At 45.5% G+C, this 14,800-nt stretch overlaps 1 protein-coding gene across 1 annotated transcript in view; it reads left to right on the top strand.

Annotated features, from left to right (window-relative positions):
* emb (exportin-1 emb) overlaps positions 1–14,800 on the top strand; it is a 59,796-nt gene that overhangs the window by 12,996 nt on the left and 32,000 nt on the right. Inside the window, exons 7-12 of the mRNA XM_065444495.2 lie at positions 1,915–2,034; positions 2,156–2,284; positions 3,725–3,883; positions 4,260–4,478; positions 6,399–6,537; positions 8,548–8,651. Of these exons, the coding sequence (XP_065300567.1) occupies positions 1,915–2,034; positions 2,156–2,284; positions 3,725–3,883; positions 4,260–4,478; positions 6,399–6,537; positions 8,548–8,651 (870 nt within the window). The remainder of the gene's footprint in view (positions 1–1,914; positions 2,035–2,155; positions 2,285–3,724; positions 3,884–4,259; positions 4,479–6,398; positions 6,538–8,547; positions 8,652–14,800) is intronic.

Genomic DNA, 14,800 nt, shown 5'->3' on the forward strand with positions numbered 1-14,800 from the left:
CCGCAGCACAGCTGCCGATGTTCTCTGCAGCCAAAATCGGCTTTCTCTTGAAGGCAGCCGAGTGCTGCTTTCGTGATCTTTACATTTTTTACATGTTTGGTGCTTCGCTGTGAAGAAGAAAAATTGCTGTTTCCTGATAGCGTACACTTCACATGATTAAGGGGGAACGCGGCTTTCGCATCGCGAAAAATTGCCAAAAAATCGATTTTTTGAAAATCACATTTTCAGTTTCGATAACCCTTCTTCTATCTGATACCCAAATATCATCACTGTAAACCACTTAGAAGTGCTCTAAAAATTAGTTTTATCAGCCAAGGTGGCGAAAAATCTCGCGGAAATCAAGAAAGAACAGCGTTTTTCAAGCCACAATATCTTCGGAACGGCGTGATTGAGCGCTGCTATCTTGGTCTTGCTGGAAAGCGCATTTCTTCGTCTTCAAATTTGCTGCTTCAGCTATCTCCTTCATACAGAAACAAGCGCACAAAAAGCAAATGATTGAAGGTTATGCCGGAGTCTGTGATTGGCCGCGGCCGCCATGTTACTCCAGCGCGGTTCGCCATTGGTCCGGCGCTCGCGTCGTCTGCTCGGCTCTTTGCACTTCGCGAGTATGGACATTTTCACTCGCCGTAATCTCGACGTGTCAAAACGGGCGCTACGCGGACATTGCAGTAGCGTGGCCAATTCCTATGCTTGTGGACGTTTCAGACTCGCGGCTAAGCATTTCGAGCATTGGTGACGCGGACTTCGCGACCAAGATTCTTGCGCGGAATCCTCGGACATGCGGCTAAGCCTTTCAGCACTCGGTGTTTCGAAATTCGTGACGAAGCACATTGCACATGCAATCCTCGGACACGCGGCTAAGCATTTCGCGGACTTCTCGGACCCTCACCTAAGCATTTCGCGTCTCTGCACCTTGGACCCGGAACCAAGCACATTGCACGTTCACTCTATGATCATATTGTCACGATAGCTCATAGCAATACCTATCATACCCCCCCCCCCCCCCCCCCCTTTTAAAGAGAACCTCATCATGAGCTCTGTTCACTAGGCCCCTTGGGCTGGCACAACATCTGGCTAATAGGGGCTGTGATACTCACTTTTCTAGATGGCGCTAGCTATGCAGCATATTTTTATCATTTGAAATTACAATCTGGTGCGTTTTTTTAAATTCTCGAATCTGGGCTGACCCTGTAGTTTGGCGTATGATTATTTGAGAAAAGAACTATTGGCCTAGATTTGAAGAAATACCATATTATCTGTGCACCTTTGTGGTTTCTGTATGTGACTTGCGAACTGTGTTTCAGTCACGAGTGTAAATTGTGCAGTGTAGCTGCTGGTCGCAGAAACATATCGCCTTACTCATTCGTTTCAACTAGAAATAGAATCATATCTTTGAAAGTTACCATGCAGTAAATATGCCATATTTCACGTATGACAGCTAGTGTTACATTGAATTACATGATTACCTGTATATTTAACTCAAATGTGACACAGCATTGTTTAGTCACGAATGCAAGCTCTAAGGGAAGTGTTGTCTGCTGTTCATGAAACGGAATATAGGTGAGGAATGTGGTGGCAACAGGAATGGTGCTTCCTTCAATTTCTGCAGGGACCCCAGAGTGTAATGCACTACAGTGCCACCGGCCATTGAAATTGTAAAACATGAAGGTTAAGTACCTCAGTAAAATGCAGGAGGGAAATGCTGTATAAGGGAGCTTCTCAGCCAAAATTTGAAGTCCACATTTCTGGAAAAAAAAAGTGAAAACAAGCTGACAGGGTAAAAGTGAAAGTTCTCTACTGTCTCGGCAGCTGGTGATGTTGCCTGTACTTGCAGTCGTTTGTGGCAATGTTGAGAGTATCACAAACTTTTCCTTAGTGCTTTGTTCTCAAACTTGTTTCTCTCTCTCTCTGCAGGAGAACTCTCAAAATGCTCTTCTCGTCCATGCCACGCTTGAAACACTTCTTCGGTTTCTCAACTGGATTCCACTGGGTTACATCTTTGAAACAAAGCTCATCAGCACACTCATCTACAAGGTGAGCTTGAGCGTGCACTGATTTTTGACGATACGCCAGTCATTCGTGATAGTTGAGGTTGATGAATTTGTCAACTTCTCTCACGTCTGACGCCTCTGTCACCTTCGCGCCCTCTTTACAGTTCCTGAATGTTCCGCTTTTCCGAAATGTGACATTGAAGTGTTTGACGGAAATCAGCGGTGTGAATGCGTCACACTACGACGAAATGTTTGTCTTGCTCTTCACTCAAACCATGGCACAGTTAGAACAGGTGAGTCTTCATTCTTCCATTCCATGGTGGTGAGCGGTTGTGATGGACATTGACATTTAGATGAAAGCATGGCCAGTAACAGGTCTAGACCGTTAGCTCTCTTGAAGTCACATGCAGTGTGTTGCCAATTGGATGTGCGGGAGACAACAAAGTCTCGTGAGTCGGAGGCTGCTAAGCATAAGCATACCTGCCAACTCTCCCAAATTTTCAGTAAAGTTGGTGAATTTGGGCTCTTTTTATGATTTTACAAATGTTGCGTCAAGTTTTACAGAAAAATGAATTCATGAAAAAGTTTCGCTCATCTCCTAGTGACTATGATGACATCCTATAGATATCCTGTGGACATCCGCTGCCAGGACATTGACATCCTGGTGACGCGTAGGATACGTCTGGCGGACGTCCCTCGCACGATCATTTGGCCGTGCTTTCCGTGTCCCATTGACATTCCTTGCATGTCCGCGAAGGACATTACGGGGACATGAAGTGTGCATTTTATGGGTGTACAGCAGTGCCGTTCGCGCATCGTTTGCTATAACGGGTACTTCAGTCGCAGCACATGTGGTGTACAAATGCAAGGGGCAGAACGGCCGCGCATCAAGAATAGATGATTAATGGTGTGCTCACGTTACGTGGGCATGCACGAGTGCAGCAGAGCAGTATACTCCTCATTCGTCTTGGCCTTCTGCCAAGCTGGAATGGCTTATTCATTCAATTGAAGTTTCCGAAGTAAGTTGCATCAGAAAATTCGTGGAGTGCAATGTACACACTAGCTGCCCACATGATAACTTCAGGTTGTAATTCAAACGTGCGAGAAAACGTAATTCTGTTACGGAGAAATGCAAAGAGAAAGTCTCAATTGGCAGACAAATGTATGCCGAAAAAGGTCTGTAACCTTGGGGCACCTGTGCTGTAGAATATCCGAAACCTGGATGTCCTGCGGATATTCCATTTGTCTCCGGAATGCTGCAAGGACATTGGGACACGATTTGAATGTCCTATAGGCGAAGTGTTTTCACTGGGCTTTCTGTGCCGTACCCTTGGAACCAGAGTACCAGAAGTATTAGAAAGGTACCAGGGTGTTTCTTGCTTTGAGCAAGCATATTCAGACAGGTTATCGAAGCAGGCGAAATCGGCAATAGCCAAGATGCTGCAAATGTTGCTGTGATTTAAAATGGTCTGTTGCTTGTCAGTTTTAACCTGTCGTTGCCAAGTTGCTGCTGCTGGTGGGCTGCATTGTTAATGAAATATATATGTAACCCACAACAGGCTTGTGCTCTGGACAAACTTGTAAAAAAACAATGCGTGCTATTCCGTGCTCTCTCTTTCCAGTGTTGCCTCTGCAGGGTTTTTGTGAATTTTAAATTTCACAGCTTGGCAGGCATGCTGAGCTATCTTGCATTGCATTACCGTCGTCAATGCAATATTTTTCGTCCTTTGCAGATGTTGCCACCGGCAACGGTCATCAAGGAGGCCTACTCCAACGGCCAGGACGACGAGCAGAAGTTCATCCAGAACCTGAGCTTGTTCCTGTGTACCTATCTCAAAGAACATGGTGCGCTCATCGAGAAGCGTGCCGACCTTCTCGAAGTTTTACATGCTGTACGTAGGCATTCCCTTTTCACTTTGCCTTGCATTGCACTGGAAATAATGGAGATATTGTTGTTAGATGGCTTTGTGTACCCCTACCTGTTTGTCTTGTGCTAACCCTTTGGGATAGTCATGGGACTCTTCTGTGTTTAATTTGTAAATTTTTTTTTTCATCTTGGCGTGCTGGTAAAAATGCATTATTGGTGCCAGATGTGCCCTGTTCCTTAATCCTTTTAATGTGATGCCAGCAGTGCAGCCTCGTGCTGAGATTTTGCGCAGGGAAGCAGAAGAGTCGTGCCTTGGCACAGGTGTCTGTGGAAGCCCGTCAGCAATGGCTAGGTGTACATGCGATTCCATATATGGTGTATGCACGTTGCATGGATTGCAGGCGCTGCATTACCTGCTGCTCATCTCGGAAGTGGAGGAAGTGGAGATCTTCAAGATCTGCCTGGAGTACTGGAACGCGTTGGCCTCCGACCTGTACCGGGAGATCCCTTATGGCCTCGCGACGGGTGCTCCGCTCTACGTGGGCGGTGAGCCTGCCAGACGAAGCCCCGGTTCACCCCAGTCTGCCCGGCGCCTTCTCTATGGGCCCGTCCTTACCAAGGTATTTATCCCGAATTTTTATGGATTTGGGCTACATTTGGGGGTTTTATTACTGCTGCATAAAGTTTTGGGAAACACAAATTCTGGTATTGGGAAAGATTTGCTCGTTGGTTTCCGAACCTTTCGTTGGAGGTTTTCCGAGTCATAGTAGTCCTTGAAGTCACTAAAAAAAATTAAAAATGCGAGTGTAAATCTGCTTTTTCCAAGACCTTGACAGCCCTTAATTTTGAAAGAGTGCTTAAAAATTGTTGAACTTTGCATTAGGTTAACCTTAGCATATTTTACGGACTCTTCCTTACCCATGTACATCGTCCCTAATTTTTACGCACTTGCGCTACTTTTTGTGATTTTATTGCTGCTGCATAAAGGTTTGTGAAACACAAACTGTGTTTTGGAAAAGATTTGCTCGTTGATTTCTGAACCTTTCGTTGGAGGTTTTCTGATTCACAGTACTTGAAATCACTGAAAGAAAAATCTGCCCTTTTCAAGACCTTGACAGCCTTTAATTTTCAAAGAGTGCTTAAAAATTCTTGAACTTTGCATTTGGTTACCCTTAGCAGATTTTATTTGTGTATCTTAGCATGAGATTTATGCAAGCCAAGAGTCAAGGCAAGTCAATCCGGTTAGCATCATTGTGGTAAGGAGCCGCCTTGTTTAGGGTGATTGGTAATGGTTTGTCCGTTAATAATAATAATAATATTTGGGGTTTTACGTGCCAAAACCACTTTCTGATTATGAGGCACGCCGTAGTGGAGGACTCCAGAAATTTTGACCACCTGGGGTTCTTTAACGTGCACCTAAATCTAAGCACACGGGTGTTTTCGCATTTCGCCCCCATCGAAATGCGGCCGCCGTGGCCGGGATTCGATCCCGCGACCTCGTGCTCAGCAGCCCAACACCATAGCCACTGAGCAACCACGGCGGGTAATGGTTTGTCCGTTCTGTGTGCAGTTAAAAAAAGTTGTTGTTTAAGACAGTGTTTTATTTTCAAGCTGTCGGACTTCATGGTTCTTCAGTCCTGGAAAATGCTATGTCAGGGCCTTGAAAGTAATTGAAGATGCTAGAATTTTTTATTAGGGGTGTGCAAATATTTGAAAATTCGAATATTATTGAATATTAGATTTTTAACATTCCTAATTGATTTTAAAACTAGGTATTGAAAAATTTTTGAATATTCGATGGGATGCTAATATTCAAAACAAATCGAATATATTGTTGGCTGTGTCGGTGCAGACATGGTTCTTAGCGTCTATTTATATCTAAGAAAATGTGTCTGATTTTGTATGTGTCTGATTTTGTGCTGAATTTTGCTATATAATTTCATGCTGCTGGCGAGATTTCACTTGTAAAATATGCTTAGCCACTGGATTTCTAAGCATTGCAGGAAAGCCAGCCATTCAGTAGCGAGGGGCTGTAGTTTGCGAACAGCAAGTATGCACTCTTTTGCAAGTTTCACCTGGAATCCTTTGCTTATTGCTTGAAAGCAAATGCTATGTGTGACCGAGGGTCAAATGCCTCTGAGTTTACGGGAAATTGATGTGGTATAATAAGGCAGAGGTTTGCACGAACAGACAACTAGTGGAAATTGCTCCATTTTCCAAAGCTAACATGAGCCAAATACACAATATATTAGTGCAATGGCTTACTAGTTTTAATTCTTTTACCATTCACCATGTAATTGCAATGTTCCAACATCATGTTTAACTAAACCAACTTGCTAATGAATCCATGTGCATACCATTATTTGGCATTCAATGCTAAGTATTCGTAAGTGCAAACACTACATGATAAGCTTCAATTCGTATTTGAAAATTTTGATATTTGCACACCCCTATTTTTTTATACAGAAGCTGCTACCAGCACTATTTGGGCTCAGTTTTGCTCTGATGCTGATGAAAAGTTCTTTGTTTTTCCTCTCCAGTTGCGGTACATCATGATTGGTCGTATGGCAAAACCTGAAGAGGTCATCGTCGTCGAGAACGAGCAAGGTGAAGTGGTGCGAGAGTTCATGAAGGACACGGATGCCATCCAGTTGTACAAGAACATGCGTGAAACACTTGGTGAGCACGGCTCTACCTCTTTCAGAGCACACTGATGATTTTGTCTTGGTGTCAAGTCCGCGGGCAGCATCAACATGCATGGACTACAATGTATCCTCCATTTTTGTTGCTGCGTTTGCTGTGAAATGAGGTCACTGATAAATTTTTAGCATGAAAAAAAACCGAAGGCATTTCACAGCTAAAGTTCCAGCTCCGGCCATTTTCGTGTGTGTGTGTGGGTGAATCATGATAGTATTGCATCCAATTATCCGAGCGTTTCGGATAGCCTGTTAAATAGTTTATTGCAATGGTGTATGCCAAAGTCGCACTAAAGTGGCATATCATAAGGAGGCAACAAAAACACTGAGGACAACATAAAGCGAATTAATTGTACTTACTAATTGAATGACCGTATTTACTTGACTCTAGCGCGCACTTTTTTTCTGATAGAATGGGCCCAAAAATTGCGTGTGAGTTAGAATCAAGTACGACCCTAAATCTGTGTTACCATATCGCCATCGGCATTTTAAGATGGCCGCCTCATACGCACTTCAAGCCTAGCTGCCGTAATGTTCTCCATGCGCACTGTCTGTCCTCCCGTTTTCTGCCATTGCTCTATCGGCATGGACTGCAAGGACATGCCGAGTTCCTCACGATGCCGCAATTAAAGGGAAAGTGATCAGGTTTCCAGAGATGCACTGAATTCGGGCCGCATCACGGGCGTTCGGAGTTCCTGAAACTTGCATGCGGGACTGGCGCAAACAGGAGAGGCGTTTTCTCCAGCGGCTGCTACGTACGGCATGGCCGCGCAGCCCCTATGTTGAAAGCGATCTGTGATGGAGACAGAATCTACGCAGCTACGCACATCGTGCTGTGTTCTCGTCGCTTAGTTCGGGTTGAAGCGAGAGGCTGCACAAAGATCAATTTGTTCGCTCCTGCTACCACACTTCCTCACTCCAGCGTTTTGATGAAGAGTTTATGCAGTCATTGCATGAGACGTGTTCATGTTTGCTTGGGCGCACATGATGCCAGGGTTGTTAATTTATTTAGCGAATGTTTAAAAAAACGTTTATTCAGCCGATAAAACTACTATCCTTACTTTTCGCATAGCTGTCTACTAATTTGTTATCGTAATCGATGCTTTGCCTCTCGGGCGACACTGCGACTTTTTTTATTTGTTGCAACTTTAGCGCATTGGAAGTTAAATCTTTTTTTCCAAATGAGGGAAAGTTGCATTTCTGTATGAAAGAATGAGGTGCGCAGTACTGTAAAGGACTTTTCTATTTTTTTTTTTTAGCTCACAGGTCACGGCAAATGGGTGCGCGTTACAATTGAGGGTGCATTAGAATTGGGTAAATATGGTATAGAAAATTATAAAAATAATGGAAATGAAAGTGGATAAAAAACAACTGGCTGCAGGTGGGATACAAACCCACATTTCTGCATTGCGCGTGTGGTGCTCTTGCCAATTGAGCTAGCGTGGCCCTGTTTTCCCACTTCCAGGATATTTGTGTTTTACTATTAGAACAAACCCTGGGAGTGTTAGGCAGCGCCACCACTCGCAAACCTCGGTGGCAGGTGCGGACTCCAACTGTAGCTAACATCCACATAATGCGAGGCATTGCGCAAATCGTTGCTAAACGTGCCGCTCTCATCGCACCGCCTGCGGCAGAGAATAGCAGTGTGCTTGGGTTATCGCCTACTAGAAGCGTGTTGTATGCCTCTAACGGCAGCACGCCCAACGTCCTGTAAAAACAGATAGTTGAAGATCCATATTGCAATAGGGTTGGCGGAGATAGCTGTCAATGCAGCGTGCAACAACCTATGTGACGGGCAGCTAGAGTTCTTGATTGCGCCACCTTACTAGCCCTTTGTTGTTGCCACAAAAAAGATTTTCAAAGAACTAGTGTCTGCTCTTTCCACTGACTGCTTTCTTCAGGGCATCCAAATGTCAGTTTGCTAAAATCTGTTTTTGCATTTGGACTGTTCAACTTGACGAAGTGCTTTTCGTCCTTTTTTTTTTCTTCGCAGTATATCTGACTCACTTGGACTACCTTGACACGGAGCGGATCATGACGGAGAAGCTGCACTTCCAGGTCAACGGCACGGAGTGGTCTTGGAAGAACCTCAACACTGTACGTAATAGCACTGCTATTATTTGCAGAGACAGCCAGCAATCACACATTCTAAAACGTTGTAGAAATTGCAAGTGGCACTTGGATGTGGAGAGATGAGGCTTAGTGTGAAGCTTAGGTCATCCCTTGCAAGGGATCTCTTTATTTATTTTTATTTATTGATACTGCAATCCCACTTTGGGGATTTTGGCAGGAGGGTACAAATGTTGAAAAGATAAAAAAAAAGGCAACCGACAAATACATAGGTACGTAAAAGTAAATAAACTAATATAAACTAAAATAGAAGGCATATGGTAAGTACTAAGTTAGACACGATGTAAACAAGGTAAGTGAAGGCTGTTGAACTTGGGTGTTAGTAAGCTGGTTCCATTCAGTTATTGTCCGTGGAAAGAAAGAGTATTTAATGGAGTTGTTACGTGTGCGAAACGGAGAAATTGTTAATTGGTGTCTTTGTCTAGTGGCATACCCGGATGAAAAGGTTATTACGTCTGAAGTGTCTAACTTATAGTGCCCCTTTACAATCTGATACATAAATTTGAGCCTAGATGACCGGTTTCTTTGCGTTATTTGTGGCAAGTTTGCTCTGGTTAAAAGGGCAAAAACAGAAGAATGTCCAAAGCTGTTATATATGAATCGCACACCCTTTTTCTGTACGCTTTCAATCTTGTTAATATTGGTCCTAGTGAAGGGGTCATCAGGGTTAAATTTGATATTTAACTTCTCTGGCAGTATAAACCCACTTTGCATTTTATAGTGCAGTTATTAATGGTGATGCGTGAATATTCGAATGTTCGATTCGAGTCAGTTAGTATTCAGTTCGATACGAAATACATTTTTACTATTCAAAGCAGTCTCACCTCCAATAATTGTCTGTTCTTAAAGCGAGCTTCGCCGTCGTACAACCGTGTTATGCGGTGAAGCTTATCAACAATAAGAAAGGGGCATGGGACGGGCCTCTGCTAGCGCTTGTGGCTGTATCAGCTCAAGCACCCACACTGTGCTGATGCTTCATGAATCTGGACCACAGCAGTCACCAGGTAGAAAACTCCGTGTGAAGCTACCAGACTAGTTTCCAAAGTACAAATTTGACTAAGTAGCAAGCTTTGAATGCTTTTAGACATTTGTTCCAAAGTGTTTCAGTACTACCCTGATGCTTCAATGGAAAACTGGATTAAACACCTGGCTTTAGAAGAAGCAATGAAAAATCCAATGCCAAGGAAGCCAGATAGGCACTCAGCAGCGAAAGCTTCTGCAGAAGCTCCTTTCAGCACTGTGAAAAGACTTCCATAAGGTCCTCTACCAGCAGCACTTTTCACTTGCTTGTAGCAGGAATTTTCAATGCGACAAGCACAGGTTGAAAGATTTTGCATCATGAAATGTGGGCCAGAAAGATCAATGCGACTGGTTGTGTAAGCATGGTACTCACCTCACTCTTGGCTCGACTCTCGACACGTGAAGAAATTGTGACACGCAGGTAGGGGGTAGGCAGGTAGGGCATGACCTGCTCTCGCCATTCTGTTTGTCGAGTTTGCCTTTCGGACAGTGTATCGTCATTCTGTGGGTGTTTGTTTAGTTTGCTTTCCAGACATCGCTCTGCTGGCTCTAAGAAGTCTTTCTCGTGAACTTATCGACAGGCCGCGTCAAATGGCACCAACGGTGCCCTTGCAGTCCAAATGAGCCCGACTGAAGAGCCTGAACTGCCACCCACCACAACGAGCTCAAATGCGGACATCATTGATGACCTGCTAGGCTGCGGTGTGCCGATTTCTGCTGCCATTACATTTGAAGACTTTGTAGATGTCGACAGTGCAGTGTTGTCGTGTGTCGAACTTAACGATGACGAAATAATTGAGCAAGTTCTCCCACCGTCAAGCAGTACCGGATTTACTCTATTCTAACGCGCCCTCGATTGTAACGCTGTAAACGGGTGCCGTTTACAGTGACCAAAAAAAAAGAAAACCTCGATTGTAACGTGCACCTGTTTTCCATGACCAAAAAAAAAAAAGGAATAACTGAAGAGCCTGAACTGCCACCCACCACAACGAGCTCAAATGCGGACATCATTGATGACCTGCTAGGCTGCGGTGTGCCGATTTCTGCTGCCATTACATTTGAAGACTTTGTAGATGTCGACAGTGCAGTGTTGTCGTAATCCGAAAAATTGTCGAAAAATCGATTTTTTGAAAATGTTATTTTCGAAACCTGCTGCCAGTTCTTCACCTGTCTGCAAGGTTTCACGCTTCTAAATTAAGTATTTTATGCGCAATATCAATTTATATTGTCACTGTTCACCAAATTTCAGCGGTAATGGATGCCAAAAACGGCAGTTTACTGTGACGCGCAGCTCCTGTACCACTTGGGCTATCGGAGCCATCTTGGTCTCTCTTGAAAGAGCAGCTTTCCCTCTTCAAATTCCCGCCATTCATGTCTCCGCCCGTTCGTTGGCCAGAGAAAAAAAACGCGCCAAAAAAAGGTCCCGACGCGCACTCCTATTTGTTACTCGAGGCACGTGACGCGAGGGCGCTACACGGTTGGCTGAAGCCGCCTTCGTCGTCTGCTCGACGCGCTCGGCCGGAGCTGCAGTGCGCAAGCGAGCGCCATTTTGTTCTTGTGTTGACAGTGGAGCGGTACACGCGATGCATCGACAAGCTGTGAAATTTCGCTCCAAACATCCTTTCGGGAAGGCGGTGAAGCGTTCGCTCAGCGAGAACTTCAAAAAGGGCACCGCAACACCACGGGATACTCAAGACGTCGAACTTCAAGCGTCCGATGACGGCATCGTCGAAGCCACCATGGTAGGCCTAACTTGTCCGACGTCCGAAAGCGGCACCGGCGGCAACGACAGGAGCCGGGTACGCCACGACACGACCTTTCTGCAGCCCTCGGAAGCAGAAGAGCAGCGAAGAAAAGCGGCAGACAAAACGGAGAAACTTGGATCGACTGCAGCAACAGAGCGAAAAAAAGAACTTCTCGCTGACAGCGCCGACGCCCAACCACTCGGCGGAACTCCATTCATCATTCTGTGCTTGGATGCGGTGAACGCTTTACAAGAGTCCGCGAAATGCAAAACGTGCAGTGGTGGCGTCAAAGTAGTGAGAGACGAACGGGAATATGGACTTGCGGTGAAGTTGCACCTTGTGTGCGATAATTGCGATAAGATGTCGTCGGCATGGAGCTCGCCGCGCGTCGACGGCACTCAGAAAGTGAATCCGTTTATTGTGAATGTCCTCGCCGCGCGTGCCATGCAGGCCACTGGCAATCGCCAAACGGCTTTGAACGACGTGTTCGCGGCAATGAATGTGAGCCATCGAGGCCTGCACACAAAAACGTGGCAGGCATATGTGAAAACAAAGCTGACGCCTGCTGCCAATCGCGCGGCCCAAAAGCTCGTCAGCAAGTGCGCGCAGTCGGTTCGCGACCTCTACGCCGAACTGCACGTAAGCAATCCGGGAAACATCGCAGTTTCCTACGATGGATCCTGGATGACGCGCGGACATTCATCGCATGTTGGCGTCGGCACGGTTATCGAACTTTTCAGCGGTTTGGTGCTGGACTATGTTGTCCTAAGCAACTACTGTGCCGGATGCGAGTCGGGCCCGAAGGGGGGTGACCCTTCTTACGAAACATGGGCAGCCAGCCATGTCTGTCAAAAAAATATGGCGAAGAAGGCAGGTGAGATGGAGGTGGAGGCCGCGCTGATTCTCTTCAAGAGGTCGCTCGAGCGCCACAACATGCGCTACACCACTGTTCTCTGCGACGGCGACAGCAGGACTTACCTTGCTTTAGTGGAAGAAAAGGTGTATGGATACATACCCATTGAAAAAGAGGACTGCGTAAACCATGTCGAGAAGCGCATGGGCACAGCACTAAGAAACGCAGTAGCCAAGCATAAGGGCTCTGGCTCCAACAGCCTCGGTGGACGGGGCAAACTTACGGGAGAGCTGATCAACAGAATCAGCTCATATTATGGGTGGGCACTGAAAACCCACAAAGACGTGGATGCAATGAACAGGGCAGTGATGGCCACATTCTATCATATCACTGCCAACGACACCAAGGCCAACCACTCATTTTGCCCACCAGGGCCTAGCTCGTGGTGCAAACAGAATGCGGCAAAAGCCAGAGGTGAGCCTGCCCCAAGGCACCCCCGCAATCTGCCTCCCCATGTCGGTGAGGCCTTGCTGCCCATATTTGAGCGCCTTTCAGAGAAGAAACTCCTGGAACGATGCTTGCGTGGGAAGACTCAAAATAACAACGAGAGTCTACATTCAATGATATGGGCACTTTCTCCCAAGCGGTCGCATGCCTCATTGTTTACGGTGGAGGCTGCTGTGGCCGAAGCCGTAATGAAATTCAACAGCGGGAATGCAAGAACCTCAGCAGCCATCCTCACTGAGCTGAGCCTCAACGCAAGTGCCCAAAGCGAAAAGCGCATGCTCGAAAAAGACCTGCGCAGAAGCCGAGCATCAGTATGCAAGCGTGCATGTAGAGAAAATATGCAGCAGTCCTTGAAAAATCGCCACGTTGGTGAAAAAAAACAGACTGATTACATGCCTGGGGCTTATTAACCCTTTGGAGATGTAAACATGTAATTATTTTTTGCTTGTACTTGATAAACTTAGTTTTGTTTGTTTTTTGCCTTTTTCTCAAAACTTTGTTTTGTGTCTGGTTGCAAGTTTGCCCAAGAGATATCTCAGCACCTAGAGCAGCTAAAACTATAATTCTTTTTGCAATGTGAAGCTGAAACTATAAAGGATGCAGCGCTGGAAGCAGATTTTTTATTTTTATCTCTACGAATTTTTTTCCTGCATTGTTTTTCTTGTCCAGTCGCCATGTTGGGAGCGCAAAGTTCAGTGGGCTGCTAAATCTCTAATGTTAGCCCAATTTGAAAATTGCTTTCAGCGTTGCACTCCTTAAACATTGTAGTATCTACCCATATGTTAAAATTTGAATTTCTGATGAGTAATTTTTTTCTATTGTTTGGGCAGACAATAGCAATAATTTTCTAATATCTCAGGAACTAATTGATCTACAAGACAAACAGTTGCATATTTGAAATCAGCAGAAAAAACTTAATATATGTGCCTAGTTTCATTATATTTGGACTGTCAGTAAAGAAAATAGGTCTCAGACCAGTGTCCCCCCTTAACGATGACGAAATAATTGAGCAAGTTCTCCCACCGTCAAGCAGTACCGGATTTACTCTATTCTAACGCGCCCTCGATTGTAACGCAGTAAATGGGTGCCGTTTACCGTGACCAAAAAAAAAAGAAAACCTCGATTGTAACGTGCACCTGTTTTCCATGACCAAAAAAAAAAAAGGAAGAGTACAATACCGCGCACCTCATTCTTTCCGATAGAAATACTATTTTCTCTCATTTGGGGAAAGATTTATTCCCAATACACTAAAGTTGCAATGAATAAAAACAAATGGAAGTGCCGATTTTCACTGCGCCGGTACAAGTCGCGTAGGGCAATAGATATCACTTGTCGTCGCTATCAGGCAACTCCTTATTGCTACTATCAACAGACGAAAGCATTTCATCCTTAGTTCTGTCCATGGCATTCGGAATTCCGCACTTTTTAAAGGCCTTGCTAACCATGGCAGACGGGATCGTGGACCCTGCATCTTTCACCCATCCAGCAAAGTCCTGCAGCGAGGCATGCTTCATTTTATTGGCGGGCGTGAATTTGTGGCAGCCACTGACAAGCCATTCGGTGTAGAGCGCCCGAATCCTATCTTTCACTGGCTTGTTTAAACAAACATCGAGCGGCTGGAGCTGCGATGTCATGCCGCTGGGCATCACGACAAGGTCGGTGTTGCATGCAGCCAGTTTGTACTTAATGCGCTGGTCAAGTTGTAGCACCTGAACGCGTTGAGAACAAGCATCCCACGCAGACCCAAAGTGCCGCCGGGTCTCTTCCGCCAAACGTTATCAATCCAGCCAGCGAACAAGTCCGTCATCATCCAACCTTTTTGATTTGCGGGCACAATCACACCACTTGGAAACACGATTCCGTTTGGGAGCGTCTTCCGTCTGAAGATGAGATATGGGGGCAGCTTGTACCCATCCGCAGAGCAACAAAGCATTGCGGTGACTAGTTTTTTTGTGGCCAGAAGACGAAACGCGCACTTGCTTCGCCCCCTC

Source organism: Dermacentor albipictus, chromosome 10 (assembly GCF_038994185.2).
Source record: "Dermacentor albipictus isolate Rhodes 1998 colony chromosome 10, USDA_Dalb.pri_finalv2, whole genome shotgun sequence".
Classification (NCBI taxonomy): Eukaryota; Metazoa; Arthropoda; class Arachnida; order Ixodida; family Ixodidae; genus Dermacentor; species Dermacentor albipictus.